The 15349-nt window shown below is 36.0% G+C and overlaps 1 protein-coding gene across 4 annotated transcripts in view; it reads right to left on the bottom strand.

Moving 5' to 3' along the window:
* Positions 1-207: 207 nt before the first annotated feature.
* Positions 208-15349, bottom strand: part of Glrb (glycine receptor beta) — a 67632-nt gene continuing 52490 nt past the window's right edge. For 3 of the 4 annotated variants that reach the window (XM_028754926.1, XM_028754924.1, XM_028754927.1), the window contains 3 exons: positions 11797-11949; positions 7227-7519; positions 208-1865 (listed from right to left, as the gene is read on the bottom strand). In XM_028754926.1, coding sequence (XP_028610759.1) covers positions 1572-1865; positions 7227-7519; positions 11797-11949 — 740 coding nt within the window. In that variant the 3' untranslated portion in view covers positions 208-1571. The remainder of the gene's footprint in view (positions 1866-7226; positions 7520-11796; positions 11950-15349) is intronic. The other variant, XM_028754925.1, reaches the window with a different exon arrangement.

Raw genomic sequence — 15349 nt, 5'->3', positions numbered from 1 at the left:
TACTTCCCTAGGTCTTGAGAGAGAGTCCATTACCCAATTTACTTGTGGCATTTTAAAATGATTTAGATAGTCATGCTTTTGTAACTGGATGGTACTGAAAGACTACAGAGGATTACTCTATATACCATTTAAAGAAGATCATAACCACCGGGGATATTCCTAAATTAAAAATCTTCAATAAATCAAATAGCAGAAAATAGCATATGTCAATTGCACAAATAATACTTTTAATGCAATATATTATGAGTTGGCTGTACAAACTATCAACAAGAACAAAAGCACTCCAAATAATGTAAAATGGTTTTATGGTCTGTGTTTACATTATGTTAATTACTAATAGCTCCAATTTTAGCTAAGACAGAAATAAACAGTTACACTATGACACTGTTAGAAAATGGGGTTCATAAGATGAGGCTTAGGGATTCTTTTCAGGTAGAAACAAGATAAAGTCAGTCAGCCCCAACATCTAGACTTTCAGCAGGAAGGAAAAAGTGAAATCTAAAGTTTAAATAAAAAAAATTATTAACTAAATTATTGTTTTGTAACATATTCAAATACATTCAAATAAAATAATTCCAAAAACAGTTTGAATATTACTTGAAATATAGAAACATATTCATAAAATAAACAAGCTAAGTCCTTCAATGATTATGATTTTTCCAGTTCAAGTTCATGCTAAAGATTCCTGGAGTCTAACAGTAATCTGGAATTACATGTCACCCCACACCGTTTAGATTTGGAATGTGTGCAATTCTTTTTAAGGCTTACGCTTAATGCTCTCCATACCAACAAATGAAAGGCATGAAAATAGACTTTGATGTTTAAGGTGGGTTAAAGAATTTATTTTATCCAAAATATTTAATTAATACATCTATCATTTATCTGTTTGTATTTTGCCAGAAGCCAGAACTCACTATGCATTTATACTAGCCCAGATTTCTCTTTTCCTCAACAATGCTTACTGTTCTATTATCTGGCATTTTGACAACACAAGCACACTTAAAAATAAGCTTGCTTTATAAATGTATAATTTTGATTTTATTTCTCAAGGAGCCCGCATAACTATTACTGAACTACCTTTCTTAAAAACTTTAAATGCTATGTCATATAGTCTTGCTTAACCTGTAATAATACTATTGAAAATTATTTAATAAGATGGCTTTCTTTCTTACAAGGAAGGGGATGTAAGATACTGCATACATGGAACAGTGAACATGACAGGGGTCAGCGTGCACATCACGTTTTCATCAGGATTAGTGGAAGCGTTTGCAGTTACAGAGTTACAGTTGCTGAAGAGCACATTATGTAGATTATGTAGTTTGCGTATTTGTCACTGATTCCTAAAGCACTATGCTCAATATACATATACCTATCTATCTCATGGTTGGAGCACAGACATTACAGGGTCATGCTGCCATTCAAAAGTAAGGTGCTGTATTTTATTATAATCAAGTGGCATCCAAAATGCAATATATTGCTATGAAAATGCAAAGTGTTCACAGATCAGCAATTATGAATTGCACTGGTCACAATGAAGTGGTGTTGTATTCCATACAAATGTAAATAGTTTATCATAAATATATAGACCAATATATAACATTGAAGAACAAGAAGCAGAAAGGAAATAACGCTCTTGCATAAAGGTCAATGCGCTTGGCTGCTGTTGGGATGACAGGCTTGGCAGGCGGAGGCTTCTTGTTCTTTGCCTGTGGTTTCCCAAGTCCATTGTTGACTTCAATGGGTTTCCCATAGCAGTCATAATTGGATAATTCAAAATCTCTTGGTAAGCTTCCAACAATGCTGAAGTCATTGGATCTCAGATCAGACTTGGATGTACAAACTTTTTTGCATCTGGTCTCACCAACCTGAGCACAAAAGTGAAAGATGATATAACAGAATTTAATGTAAAGTTATACACACCACATCTCTTCAAAAAGATACTTTAAAATAGAGTTTATAAATTAACAGAAATAATAGTCAACTGATTAACCAACCGGGACAATTGGACATTTAAGACAGCTCTGATACTTTGCTCAAATAACAAGGCTCATACCATTGAATGGACTTTTCATTAATTTATACTAAGAAATAAAGCAAGAATCAACATTAATTTAGGTTACTATTTAGGTTGTAAGACTTTTCTCAGTTCAAATACTAAGAAATAAAAATCTGCCCTTGGTCCAGAGAAAATATTACTCTAAGTATGAATTCAGAGCTTTCATTTTTGCCATCCTGTTTCTGAATAGAATTATTGATTAATAAGTAATGGAGCTGTCTGTCCTACAATAAGACTGTTGGCCTCTGAGTCACAGCCATAAAAAAATCCATATTACTTAAATATCTACTCACAGCAGTAAGGGCAGCATGACTTCAATATCATAACAAGCACATAATAAAGAATTCCCACAAGCTGTCACTTTCCCACACTTAATTCACTGGAAACTCTCTGTGACATTGTGCTGGGCTCCCACATTCAGAACAAGTGGCGTGGTGCACATGTGTGTGCTTAATAAAGTATTCATGATGACACGGCTGGAGAAGGAGTAAGATTGGTTCCCTGCCAACGAAGGATCCTCAAACCTCCTTTTAGAACTCATGGCTCACTCACTTGTTCGTGGATCTCTTTTTGTTCCATTCATCACAGATTTTACTCAAACTTTCTTTGTTATTTTGAACTCATTATTAATTCAAATGCATATAGGCCAGGAGAAAGAATTTTACAATAGAATGTCCTCTGCAGCAGTTATAATTCCATAAGTCGCCATACGAACCACCTAAGTAAGGTAGTAATCCTACTCAACGCATTCCTAATTTGTCTGTTGGAACCCTAATTCATCAGTTTCCCATATTTCCATGCATCTCATTTATTCTCAGAGTATACACTGGCCCCTCTGCCACGTCCAGAGAACAGAAATGAGGCAGCACAAAGATAAAAAGCTGGCATCAACAACAACATCATCATCATCAACAACCTCATCATCATCATCATCATCAACAACAACAAGCAGATAAAACTGTAATATTTCCCAATTTAACCTCTAAAATTTTGCGTGGTTCATGTAGAAGCCAATGGTTTTATGTAGAACTTCTAGAACTAGCAATAAGATTTCTTCTCTAGATGTTAAAAAGATTTCCAGAGGAAACAATTTGGACAGATTTTATACGGAATCTGAATCAATGCTAATTTCTAGATATACCTTTACCATAAAGAAACAGACACCAGCTTTTGTTCATTAAATTTCTGAATATTGTGAGCATGGGGACTGTTTTGTCTTTTATTCATGAACTCATTGTGTATGACAAGTGTGGAGTGTTACGAAAAGGTTGATGGTAACAACCAAGAGTTTGCAGCTGTTTTTATAAATGAAAAGAAAAACATATAATAGAAAGACACATCAGCTACCACCATCTTTTTGTTTTTATGGCGAGAAGTCTGATAGCTAGATATTTGAATGAAAACATAATTTTGCATGACAACCACAAGTATATTTCTTAAAAAACTCTTCTACTGAAATCTGGGTTATATGTTGTGTGTTTTTAGTCATACTTTTGCTTAGTAATCACACTATTATCTTTTAAATTGGCCTTTAGGTTTTCTACAATTCAAAGATTATTATGCCTCTATTGTTATTCAGACTAAAAATTAGTGACATACACACTTTCTGGTTATAATTACTTGAGAATTTGTGGTGTTTTCAAAAGCAAAATACATGGAAACACATGGATTATGACTCTAAAGCTGTAATTATATATGAATTTTGTCATTGAACTGTTAGATTTGAAAGAATGAATTTCTTTCTAGTTTTTATTTTATTTCATGCGTTATACTAACTCTGTGAACTTACCAAGTTATAGATTACTGCAAACTTAGTGGGTATATTAGTAGTAATGTATTTAGGATCTCATGCTAATGATAAAGGCATGGTAATGGGATGTCAGGAGGCTCAACAAAGAGCGTGACAAAGAGAGGGGGGAGGGTTGTTCAACATAGACAGAGATAACAACAGAATGGCAGGGGACTGCACTTAGAAAATCATGTGAGGACATCCCCCCACATGCCCCCCAGGGCTCCTGTATGCACTTCTGGAAGTAAGAAATAAACACATGCTGCAGGAGCAAAGGAGCGTGTTAGTCTCCCTAACATAATTTCCAATGTGTAAAAACGTACCCTACAGTCTCTGAGGCTTTGATGGTAACAGAAACTATGGTCAAACTCTGGGGAAGGGAACCACAATTTCTCTGAAAATAGTTTTCATGGTGCATGCTAAAAGTGAAGAAAGTGTTAAAGCAGATGTTGTGTCCTAAGCCTGTCATCATATTTCTTAGAAGACTAACTCCAGAGGCCACATCCTGTATTGGTGAACAGCTATAATCATTAGAGTCAGGTGAGGTGCAGAAAAAGTAGAGTCTGAGGGTCTGAATAACACAATGGACCTCTGCTTCTGGGAGGAGAGAACAGACTTAGTCTTCTTTTCTTTCACTGAGTTCCACGGAAACCCTATCTTTTATATTGAAAAGACTTTAAGAGAAGAAGCAAGCAGCAGGAGCCAGAAAAATGTATAATCGAGTTAAAGGAAATGCTAAAGTGGGAGGACTAAGGAAGAAGGGCAGGAGGACAGAAGGAGTGAAGAAGGAAGAAGACTATCATAATGACCACTGTCAAGGCTCAGGGGAGGGGCCAGACCCAGGGCCTCTAAGCTAATGGAGTCACACTGTGATGCATTCAATCATTGTCTTTTCCCTTACAGGTTTCTTGGAGCTGTAGATGTACCAATTGATAGAGACAAAAAGTCCCCAAGGGAGCCTGCTCTGTCTAAGCAAAGGAAAAAGTAAGGACAACCTAACAATCTAGAAAATGTTGAGCCTATGATTTATCATCTGTTCCATACAAATCACACACACACACACACACACACACACACACACAAACACACACAAGCTATGGGATGTAGCTGCTGTCTTTGAAGGCTGTAATAAGAAGTTCCATATCCCTACAGAAATGGTATGAGCCTAGGTCATTGACAGAAGGTCCTCTACCACACTGGGGGATAACACCTTAGGAGCCTATGCAGAATGGAAGCCAAGCAGTCACATGTGCTGAATCTATGCAGACCACATAAAGAATTGAGCCCTCCTTCTGTACTCAGCAGGAGAAAGTGGTCCTCGCTTAGTGATGTGGAACTTAGACTTCTTCTTCCCCTAGGAACAGTAACACATCAATACTCTCCATGCCCCTGGTAGGACATTTAAAGCCACTAAAACAAGAGCTTTAAATATGTTTCAGAGTATCATAATATACAATATCTATTTGGCAGCCATGCTAGGGGATATCTCAAATTGAATGAAAAAAGCATAATAAATGTCATTTCCAAGATATCAACTCTAAAAATTGGGAACAACACTAAAGCATCTATGACCAATATGCTTATAAAAAATCAAAACATAGACTATCTCAGTAAGAAACAGGAACTGACATGAGAAAACACATACATATTCACCAAGTATAAGTTTGAACCTGAAAAGTTAGTAGCAAGTCATAAAACTCCTGGCCGAATCAACAGGAAAATGTAAGAGCAGAGGGAAGAACTGGATAAACAGTGAAGTCTAAGGAAGATATTATCTTCTAAGTGTAAAGAATGTACTTTCATTCAAATCTAGAGATTAGTTTCATTACATATAGGGAAAAGAACCAGGATATTTATTTCCCATGGAAAGCCATAGAGAAAGAAGGAAGTGCCATTATACTTGTGAGGTGCTAGATGAAATTAACTGTTATCCTACTGTCCTATAATATAACCAAAGAGAACAGAAATCATGGATAAAGGAGAAAACAATGCATTTTCAGATGGCAGAAGATAGTTCACCAGCATCTCTTCCTCAAGATAGTTCACTTAGAATCATGAATAGTAGAATTGTTATTCCTAATTGTTTTTTAGGTATAACTTATAAAAGTCAGGTGATAAAGCTATGTATGAGTATATGTATTTCTCTTTATAGGACTGTAGTAATATAATTTGGGGTACACTGCCAGATATCTATGTCCCTGGGGCTCTGCTAAAATTTCAAGGAATTTTCTGTCTGTTGCTCAGATTGAGTAATGTCTTCTGTAGACTTTACAGCTCACCAATTCTTTCCTTTCCTTCCCAGTTGATTTTCTTGCTGTCTCTCTCAGATGGTAGAAGACAGTTCACCAGCATACCACACAAAAAGTAAATAACGGAATTATGTGAAAAAAATAAAACATGACTCTGGAACACTAGGGTATAATGAAGAATAGAGTAAACACACACATACACACACACAACAGCCAGAATATAAGTAACATAGGAAGAATTAGTTTTCTATCTAAAATTTCTATATGTAGCATATTTTCTAGAATTCCATGTAGGAGGGCAGTTGGTGGGTGGTAAACACAGAGAGAGAGAGCACCACTGAGGCCAGAACAGGGTCAAAGTAGGCACAGTATTCATGGATGTGGGATGGGTGGATCTATTGGTCTCCTGGGGAGTTTACAACCATTAGTTCTGTGGAATAGCCTTCTGGCTGACTTTTCTTCCCAGTGAACATCGAACAAGACTCTGTGAGTAAGTGCACGGCTAACTTTAATCGGCTAAGCAGCAGGTTGTTCTGGAACCAATTACTTGAATCTATTTTTAAGTCAATGATACATGACAAGGCAGGGTGAAGGGCAGAAAGGCTATTCAGGCCTTCTCTAGCTGTGATGCATAGGCTAGAAAGATCCTTACCTATGTGTTGAGAATGTCTGTGGGCCAGCCATCCAGTTGGTAAATGATCTGCTGACAAACCATGGGAAGCTCCTTAACACAGTAGGAACGGGAAAGTGACTGACCAACACCATGCCTTTCCTAGCCTCAGAGCTGGCTGAAGGTCTGTGTAAACCCCTAAGTCCCTTGGCTTCTTGCTAACATTTATATAATGAGGTATAAACTCTTGAAATATCTCTCCATTCAATGGTGACCAAGTAAAGTTATGATTTTAAACTCAGTTGAGTGTTTTCAAAAATTTTAAGGTATTAGATTTTCCTAGGAATCCCTTGACATGTTTTTATATGTTTTTGGAGAGTGCTTCCCAAAATTTCTGCTGCACTCAGTTCTGTTTCATCTTTTGAAAATAAATACCAGCCCCACCCTTCAGTTCACACAGTGTCTCTTTCCTGGCACTGAAGAGGATGGGAGACTCACTTCCATGGTTCATTCCACTCTTACCTGCAAAGTGCTGATATGCACAGGTGTCCCCGTGCCGTTCACAGTATTCTTCTTAGCTGCGTTTCCACCTTTCCCATCTGCTTGCTCAGCCTTGGCAATTCTGGCCTTCTCAGCTTCAACCCTTTTGGGATTGTTCAACATCACCTGGACAACAGCGTACTCCACGAGAGAGGCAAACCCGAAGAGCAGGCAAGCAATGAGCCAGACATCCAGCGCCTTCACATAAGACACTTTAGGAAGTTCCGCTGCAAGGGTGGTGCACTCTGAGGCCAAACTGAGCACGGAGAAGATGCCTAACAACCAGAGAATCAGCTGGGTTTAGCCCTGGGAAATGCTTTACAAACATTGCTCATTCACTATTGAGCTCTGATGATTTTCAATAGACCAGAAACAATTCTTAGGTTTCTTTAAGTATCAAAGACGGAAAAAAATATGTTGCACTATGTGAAGTAGTAACTGTGGTTGGGAAATATTTACAAATATGCATCATTTAAAAATTAAATGGTTTTAAACCAAGGTTTGGAAGCACAACATGGATTTAATTCAAGGATTAATCATGAAACCTTGGGAGTGTCTCTGAGAGAACTAACTAGCTCTGTGATTTATTAATTGTTTGATTTCTTGGATTTTTTTGTAGAGAGCTTTATTTGGTTGGTTGTTTTTTGTTTACAATATAATGCCTAGCAGAGAAGAACATTCCTGTTCATTTCAGAAAGAAAATCTCAGCTCTTAAGAAATACAATCCTGCTATGAGAAATACTAACTTTAGATGGAAACCAGCATTTTATATAAACACGTGTAATCATCATGCAGTAATTAGGTTTATGTAACATAAGACAATTTAAGCAATCATAAAACTCCAGAGAGTAATTGTTGCAATTACTAGTGTCTTTCTCCTCTGTAGTTACTCTGCCTTCTCTTCCTTCCTCTCTTCCAACCTCCCTTCCTGTCATCAGGGGGGTGGTGGTGAAAGGTGACTTGCTGCCTCAGACACAGTGCATACTGTGACTAACACAGCGTTCAGTGATGTCTGCAGAGAGATGCTGTCAGTCATGATACCAAATCTCAGCTTCCTAGGCACAGTAAGCCCCCTTTTCCCTATTGGCTTTTCTTTCTTTCTTTCTTTCTCTCTCCCTCCCTCCCTCCCTCCCTCCCTCCCTCCCTCCCTCCCTCCCTCCCTCCCTTTCTTCCTTCCTTTCTTTCTTTCTTTCCTTCCTCTTATATCCTCATCACATTTTAGAATGTCTTGATTGGCATCTAACTGTACTGTATCAGGCATAACATTTGTGAGTCATACATTTGAAAATCTACATCAATCTCAATGGTTCTTAGTCTGTCAGTGGAATATTAACATTATCAGTTATTACCATAAATGACTGTCAGTTGGACCCATGAGCCATCCCCTAACTGCCCTCCTTATTTCTATCTTCCCCTCAACAGTCAGTCCACAATAAATTTGACAGGGATTAAATTTAAAATTCATCAAAATTGGAGTCTGATAAAAGGTTTCCAGAGAGGCGGACCTCACTATTACTAATGATCAGACTCAAGCCCTTGTTTTCCTCTCTCTTAGATATTGATATGAATTACTTTCATTTCTTTAGTTAGAATTTATAGTTTCCTTTCTTTAGTTAGAATTCTCTCTTCTTAAAGCTTTTGCTAACAAGCGTGTTGTTCTGTCTCATACCCTGATCTTATATAGTATACATCACACTTATTTGGTGTCTGCTGCTTTGCTAAGAAATGTTGATGCATTAAAGCTACGATTTTTTTAATCCATCTTACTAACATTTGCTATTCATTTTTATGATGACATTCTTATCTTCATGATGAGTTCCCAGCAAACAGTTTCTATAAACATATATGTGTTGAATAAATTTAAGTATTCCAAAACGCCTTGTTGGCCATACAATAATATATAAATGTATGTTTTATGTAACATATGCATACATATATGCAATATATATGTACTATACATTTTATATACATATAGTATATTACATACATATGTTATATACATATACTACATACATATAACTTCGAGTATAAAATATATTTTTAATTATTGGTCTATAGACTAAGTGTGTCTAGTGCCTGCTATGTGAGCATGAGGAAACGTGTTTAGATCCCTGGCTCCTATACCAGTATGGTGGCACGTGCCTATTATCCAGCACTGTATTTAGAGATAGAGACAAGCAGTGTTGTCAGTCCATGAGCTCCATGTCAGTGACTTAAAAACATAGTGGAAAGTGATCAAAGGACATACCCAATGTCCACTCCTGGCTACTGAGCGTGTACACACAAGCTCACAGGACTGCACAAACATGCAAATGGCACCCACAGAATAACAAAATAAAGACTTGGGCTTTATGGTTCCTTGATTGATTTTGATCAAATGGCATATTTAAATTAAATAGTTATTTTCATTGCTTCTTTGGTCTCTTATTCTTAAAAAATTTATATTTTATGTAATAAATGAGATAGCTCAGTTGCTACAAAGGCATTTACCAAGACTTATTACCTCTGTGCACATTCTCCAGAACCCAAAACCTTAAGTTATGTTTTAACACACACACTCACACAGAGGCATGCATGCCTGTGCATATTATAGTTCTCTGTATATTTTATATACATGTCTAAAACATATATAATACATATATATAACCCTCTGTATTCCATTTATTTCCTTCAATAATTCACAATGAGATATGCATAAAGTGTTTTTGGAGAGAGAAAGAAACCCAAAAGTAGCAGCCCATCATCTGCCGGGTGGCCATGGATACCAGAATTTCATCTATGTCAGGTCCTGGGGAGATACAGAAAGCACACACAATGGAAAATTTCCACACTTTCCCTAGTCAAACTCTTGATGGCACTGTTTACATTTTCACCTTTACTTTTTTTTTCTTCACAGAAAGAGTCCATGCTTATTTTCTCACACAGCACTGTTTGTGGCAGAGGAGGAAGAGGTTAGTGGGGCTGGAACCCAGGATTTTTCATATGCATGGCATGTTCATTACCACTGAGCTTCACCTCCAGCCAAAGCAAATACTTAAGAATCGTTAAACAAATACAAGTCTGAATGGCTGAAGCAGTGTCATTTAAACGGTAAATGCATGGTATTTCTTTGTCACCAGCCTTAAAAATAATAGGTTGTAGCACATGAGTATTAAAAAGAAAGAGAAACGGCACTTAAATGGCACTTAGTATGCTTTTTCTAAAAACATAAATCATAGGATGACACTCATATGCCATCTGAAGATGAAACTATGCCCAGACAAATGTATCAACAAGTGACCTTGTCATTATGTGAACATCAGAGTGTAACTACACAAATCTAGATGGGAAAGCCTTCTATTCACATAGGTTATATGGTATATGTATGCACGCAAACAATATTGAGGAAATGCCAAATAAGATGTGCATGATTTTAATCTTCTGAGCCTGAGACACATATTATTTAGAATGATTTCCACCAACATGATTATTTGTCTTTAACTTTGACACTAGTGAAGATTTTATATTTTTAGCGATGCATGACTATATCCAATCAATAAGAACTTAATTGAAAGAAATTGAATAAATCAATCACTGCAAAATTCTCAGAACAGGAAAAAAATTATCAACTTCATAAACACTAAGAAAATATAGATCACTGTCAAATATTGAATGAAGCCTCCCTCCAAATAGCAAGCAGATACCATTTTGAAATTTTCTGCCTCAAAGTAGCTGTTGATACACTTAGCAAGTGTTGAGGTTTGGTCTTCTGTTATATGTATTATAATGCTAAATACTGGCCCCCAAGGTTAGGTTGCCCCCAAGGATGACAGAATCCTCAGTACACCAAAGTAATGCTATATGTCCTTGCTCCTTATTTTAAAGCTATTAGCTGAATAAAGATGCTGACAGCCTGTAGCTTGACAGAAGAGAGTTAGCTGGGGTTTAGTTTCCCACGCTTGGGAGTCTGAGGCAGGAAATCAAGGGGTAGAGAATAAGGTGCTATGAGATAAGATATCCCATGAGCACATGGCCAGGAGAAACAGCAAGTACTTGGGGAACACTGCTGGGGAGGTAGCCAGACCAGCAATTAGAAATGTAGATTAGGAGTTGCCCCCAAATAATTGTTCAAACCAAAACAATAACCAGAGACTGCGTCTCATTTACTTGTTAGCTAGTTGGGGATAAGCTTAAATTGGTTGTACTATAGCATAAAAAGTTTAGTATCCTTGTTCAGAAATGGGTTGACCAGAAGTTTTTGTTTGTTTGTTTGTTTTTGTTTTTTTTTCAATTTTGGAGTTTTTAGACTTCGAAATGTTTGCATATTTTTTGAAGTCTTGAGGCTAGGACCCAGGTCCCAAAAAAATATTCATTTATATTTCATATACAATTTTACTTCAAACAAAAAGCCTGGAGGAAGTCTTATACATGGTGTTTTTACTATGCTCTTCCAGGAAGCGAAAGTGTGTAATTTTCTACTTGTTACACTTGGACTTTTGGGGCCTCACATTTTCAGGATAGAATGCTCAGCCAAAAACCACAATCACGGTGGAAGAGAAGCAGGGAGGCTTACCCAGAGGTACTCTAGCAGCACTGGCATCAGGGTTGATCCAGAAAGACAGCCAGGAGAGGACCACAATCAGCAGGGTTGGTGCATATACACCCATCATGTAGAACCCAACCTGTCTCCTCAGGGTGAAGATGACTTCCACACAAGTGTAGTAACCTGACAAAGAGATATAAGTGACACCTATGAGCATCATACCTATATAGAACCATCACTTAAAAAGGACCTTCAAGGGACAGGATACATCTACCCCGACAATTTCACAAAGTAAACTCTGCAAAAGGTTTTCCTTTTAATTGGTGACACTTTATAAAGAGGGTGAAACCTGCTTCTCCTGAATGGACAACCTCACACGATACAGAGGAGCAGAGCTTGCATGGTGTTCCATATCAGGTATAGGAACAAAGTTTCTATGAGAATCTGTAACCCTTGACCGTTCCCTTGTCAGAGGCACTGGCATGGAAGATGAGCCTATGAGATCCTACCCAGAATCAAAGCAGCAGTTTAATTTTAAGAGGAAACACACTTGGTCTGTATCTGTCAGCCTAACTTTCAGCCATGTGAACCACATCTGGTAGGTGGGAGACAACACAGTTAATGAGAGGTCCCAGTTGGAGTTACCACTTAAGACTTTAGGTAAGCCTTAGAGGAATGACTGAGGTTTTCAGTGACCACCCAAGACTGCGAAGTGAGAAGACAGGACTTTACTTTCCACCCTTTTCACTCCTGCACTCCAAGGCTCTCAAACTTCAATTTTTATTCTCTCATGCTGAGACAAGTGCAGAAACTGCTCTAGAATATTATTCTAGAATTTCCTAAACACCAACCAAAATTTACTCGTATTAGGAGTCTGAGGAAGGGTTTTGTTGTCCTGAGGGAGGGAGAAAAAAAGAAAAGAAGACAAGAGACAGAAATATTCTGACAAAACTCCATTTGAAAAGAAGATATACTTCCATGTTGGAGATTGTTTTCCAAATATTTTGGTCTTTTTGGTCAGTAGTTTACATATAATGCTTATTGTTTAAAAGGTTTAATTCTTCTGAGCTAGTTGATCTATATAGGCCAGGCTAACCTCAAACTTTTAATACTTCTACCTTAGCATTCTGGAATAACAGGTATGCACTGCCACCCACAAAAGAAAATAGTTAATTTAGATAAAAATGGCAATTACCATTTAATAAAAGTAAGATTGTGTATAAATTCCAAAGGTTAAAGGACTCCTGTTGTTCTCAGTTGACCTGTGCATTATTATTTTAAAATATTGAAGTAAACATATAAACCATATATAAGTGAATTATGGATAGAAGAATATGTTCCTACTGTCTTATAGGTAAGAAACATTAAATAGTCATTCTAACTGGGATAAACAAACATTTTTCAAACACTAACATAAAATCATATCTGTTCAAAAAGATTTCCATACAATAGTTTTAAATTTTGACATAAAAGGGGATTCACAAGCATCTTAAGTTACACGAGAAAGCTATTCTGCTCATATGATGAATTATACCCAGTGCTGTCTCAGGGAGATTATAGAGGTGATTATATGAACACGGAACACAAGAGGTGAGTGGGTAGTAATGGGAGCAAATGCTGACGATCATGTCAGAAACTAAACATGCAGTTTTCTAGTTTTAATTTCATTAAAAACAAAGCAATACAGTCTATTAATTGCAGGTCTTATAAGATAAAGGGGAAAAGTTAATAAAGTTCCCCCTTCTCTATCCTGGTACCCATTTAAATTTCCTCCCCTGATAACAAAACCATATGCTCTTAGCCAATGACCATGTGTAATATTTCAAAAGTATAATAACACAAACTACTTTGTATTTATAAGTAATAGATTTAAAAAGGCTCATAGTGTTTCCTAAGTTTGGTGCTCAAAGCACCTTGTTTTGTAATAATATCCCTTTATGCAGTAACAATATCACTTTGTAACAATACCATGTATTCTTTCACCTACTGCATACGAAATGAAGAACAAAACATATATAAGCAATTATACATGAATAAGTACAAGCATATATAAACATATAAGCAATTATACACATGTATATATTTACATATATATTAAATATTTATATATTTTAATATATATTTATAAATAGATATATATTTATATACATTAGTGATATATGTGTATATATGTATATATACATATATAGTATTCATAGTATATTAATGTATATACTATATATAGTAGTACATAGTCACTATAAAATAGTATAATTTAAAATAAAAATGTACATTCCACCTCATTATGTTTAAAGAGAGCCTGACTAAATGCCATCTTCCATGTGTTTTAAAGCAGAGTTCCACCATGTACTTCCATAAAGGTCCTCACTAGGGGACTTCACGAGCTGTCGATGCATCTAGTTGTAAAATGTGTGTTGGATATTACAGTGATTTGCTTCATAAACTTTTATTAGAAACATTTCTTGATCTTTTTGATCTTTCACTAGTCTGTTATATTTATGGGAGGCAGGTGGGCAGCTAATTGATATAAATGTGCATTGGGAAATTTCAATTTACTTTCCATTTCCTGTGTCATTTTCTTTCATTATTCACTTAGACACCCAATTTAAGTATTTTCATTTTGTGTTCCCAGATTCTTCCCTTCACTATCTGTTAGTCATGGAACTGCATTCACTTCAGTAAAGTTAAGGCCAATTCAGAATTTCTTTACAAATTAGTTTTGCCAATACTGTGTGTAAACATATATGTCTACATAATTTTATACAAATCTGCATGTTTATTATCCCATGTATTTTGAAATACCTGATTTTACAAAGTTTCACAAATCTTATCCAAATACTCAATGTTTTACTTCTGATTTATATAAATATTGAAAGGAATATGAATCACAGTAAATGCCCAAAGTATGTTAACCACAACCTCGTTGTCACTATTTTCTGCAGCTACTAGAACTATAAGGTCTTATTCATGGTTAATCAAAAAATACCTCAAAGCCCTTCACAGGACTCTAGAACAGTCCTCGAAATTGTTTCTTTGCGGCACATATTCTAATTCCCATCTAAGAAATGTGGGATTTTCACTATTTACCATTTAATTTCAATAACTACTTACTATTGTATTTATGATGTATTTTATAATTTATTATAAAATCTCCCCATAAAAGCATATAATCTTATCAATTTATTTGACAGTCAACAACAGATGCTTAATTTAAGTTTACCATAAGTTTCGCTAATTTTGCATGTATTAATGTTAGGACTTTAAAAATGAAATTTCTCACTTTCTCATTTTAATGTATTTTCCCTTGATGATGACATCACAATAATAGACTTTTACACAATATAAATGCTTCCAAAAACATAAATGTAACTCCTATCTACTTCTGAATAACTTTGTTATGATTTGTTTTCCAATGTAGAATTGTAGGTAGCTTCCAAGTAAAACTAATAATTGCTAATAATGCCATAATTAAATTTCTGTATTATTTAACTTTAAATTGTTAAGTGAAATGCCTTAACCCACTCAGTGACATAAGCTGACAGTGCAGACACCAAGGCTGAATGCTGTATATTATGAGAGCAGA

Source organism: Grammomys surdaster, unplaced genomic scaffold (assembly GCF_004785775.1).
Source record: "Grammomys surdaster isolate TR1022 unplaced genomic scaffold, NIH_TR_1.0 126039, whole genome shotgun sequence".
Taxonomy (NCBI): domain Eukaryota; kingdom Metazoa; phylum Chordata; class Mammalia; order Rodentia; family Muridae; genus Grammomys; species Grammomys surdaster.
Note: the sequence above shows the minus strand (reverse complement) of the source record. Positions and strands in the feature narration are given on the sequence as shown.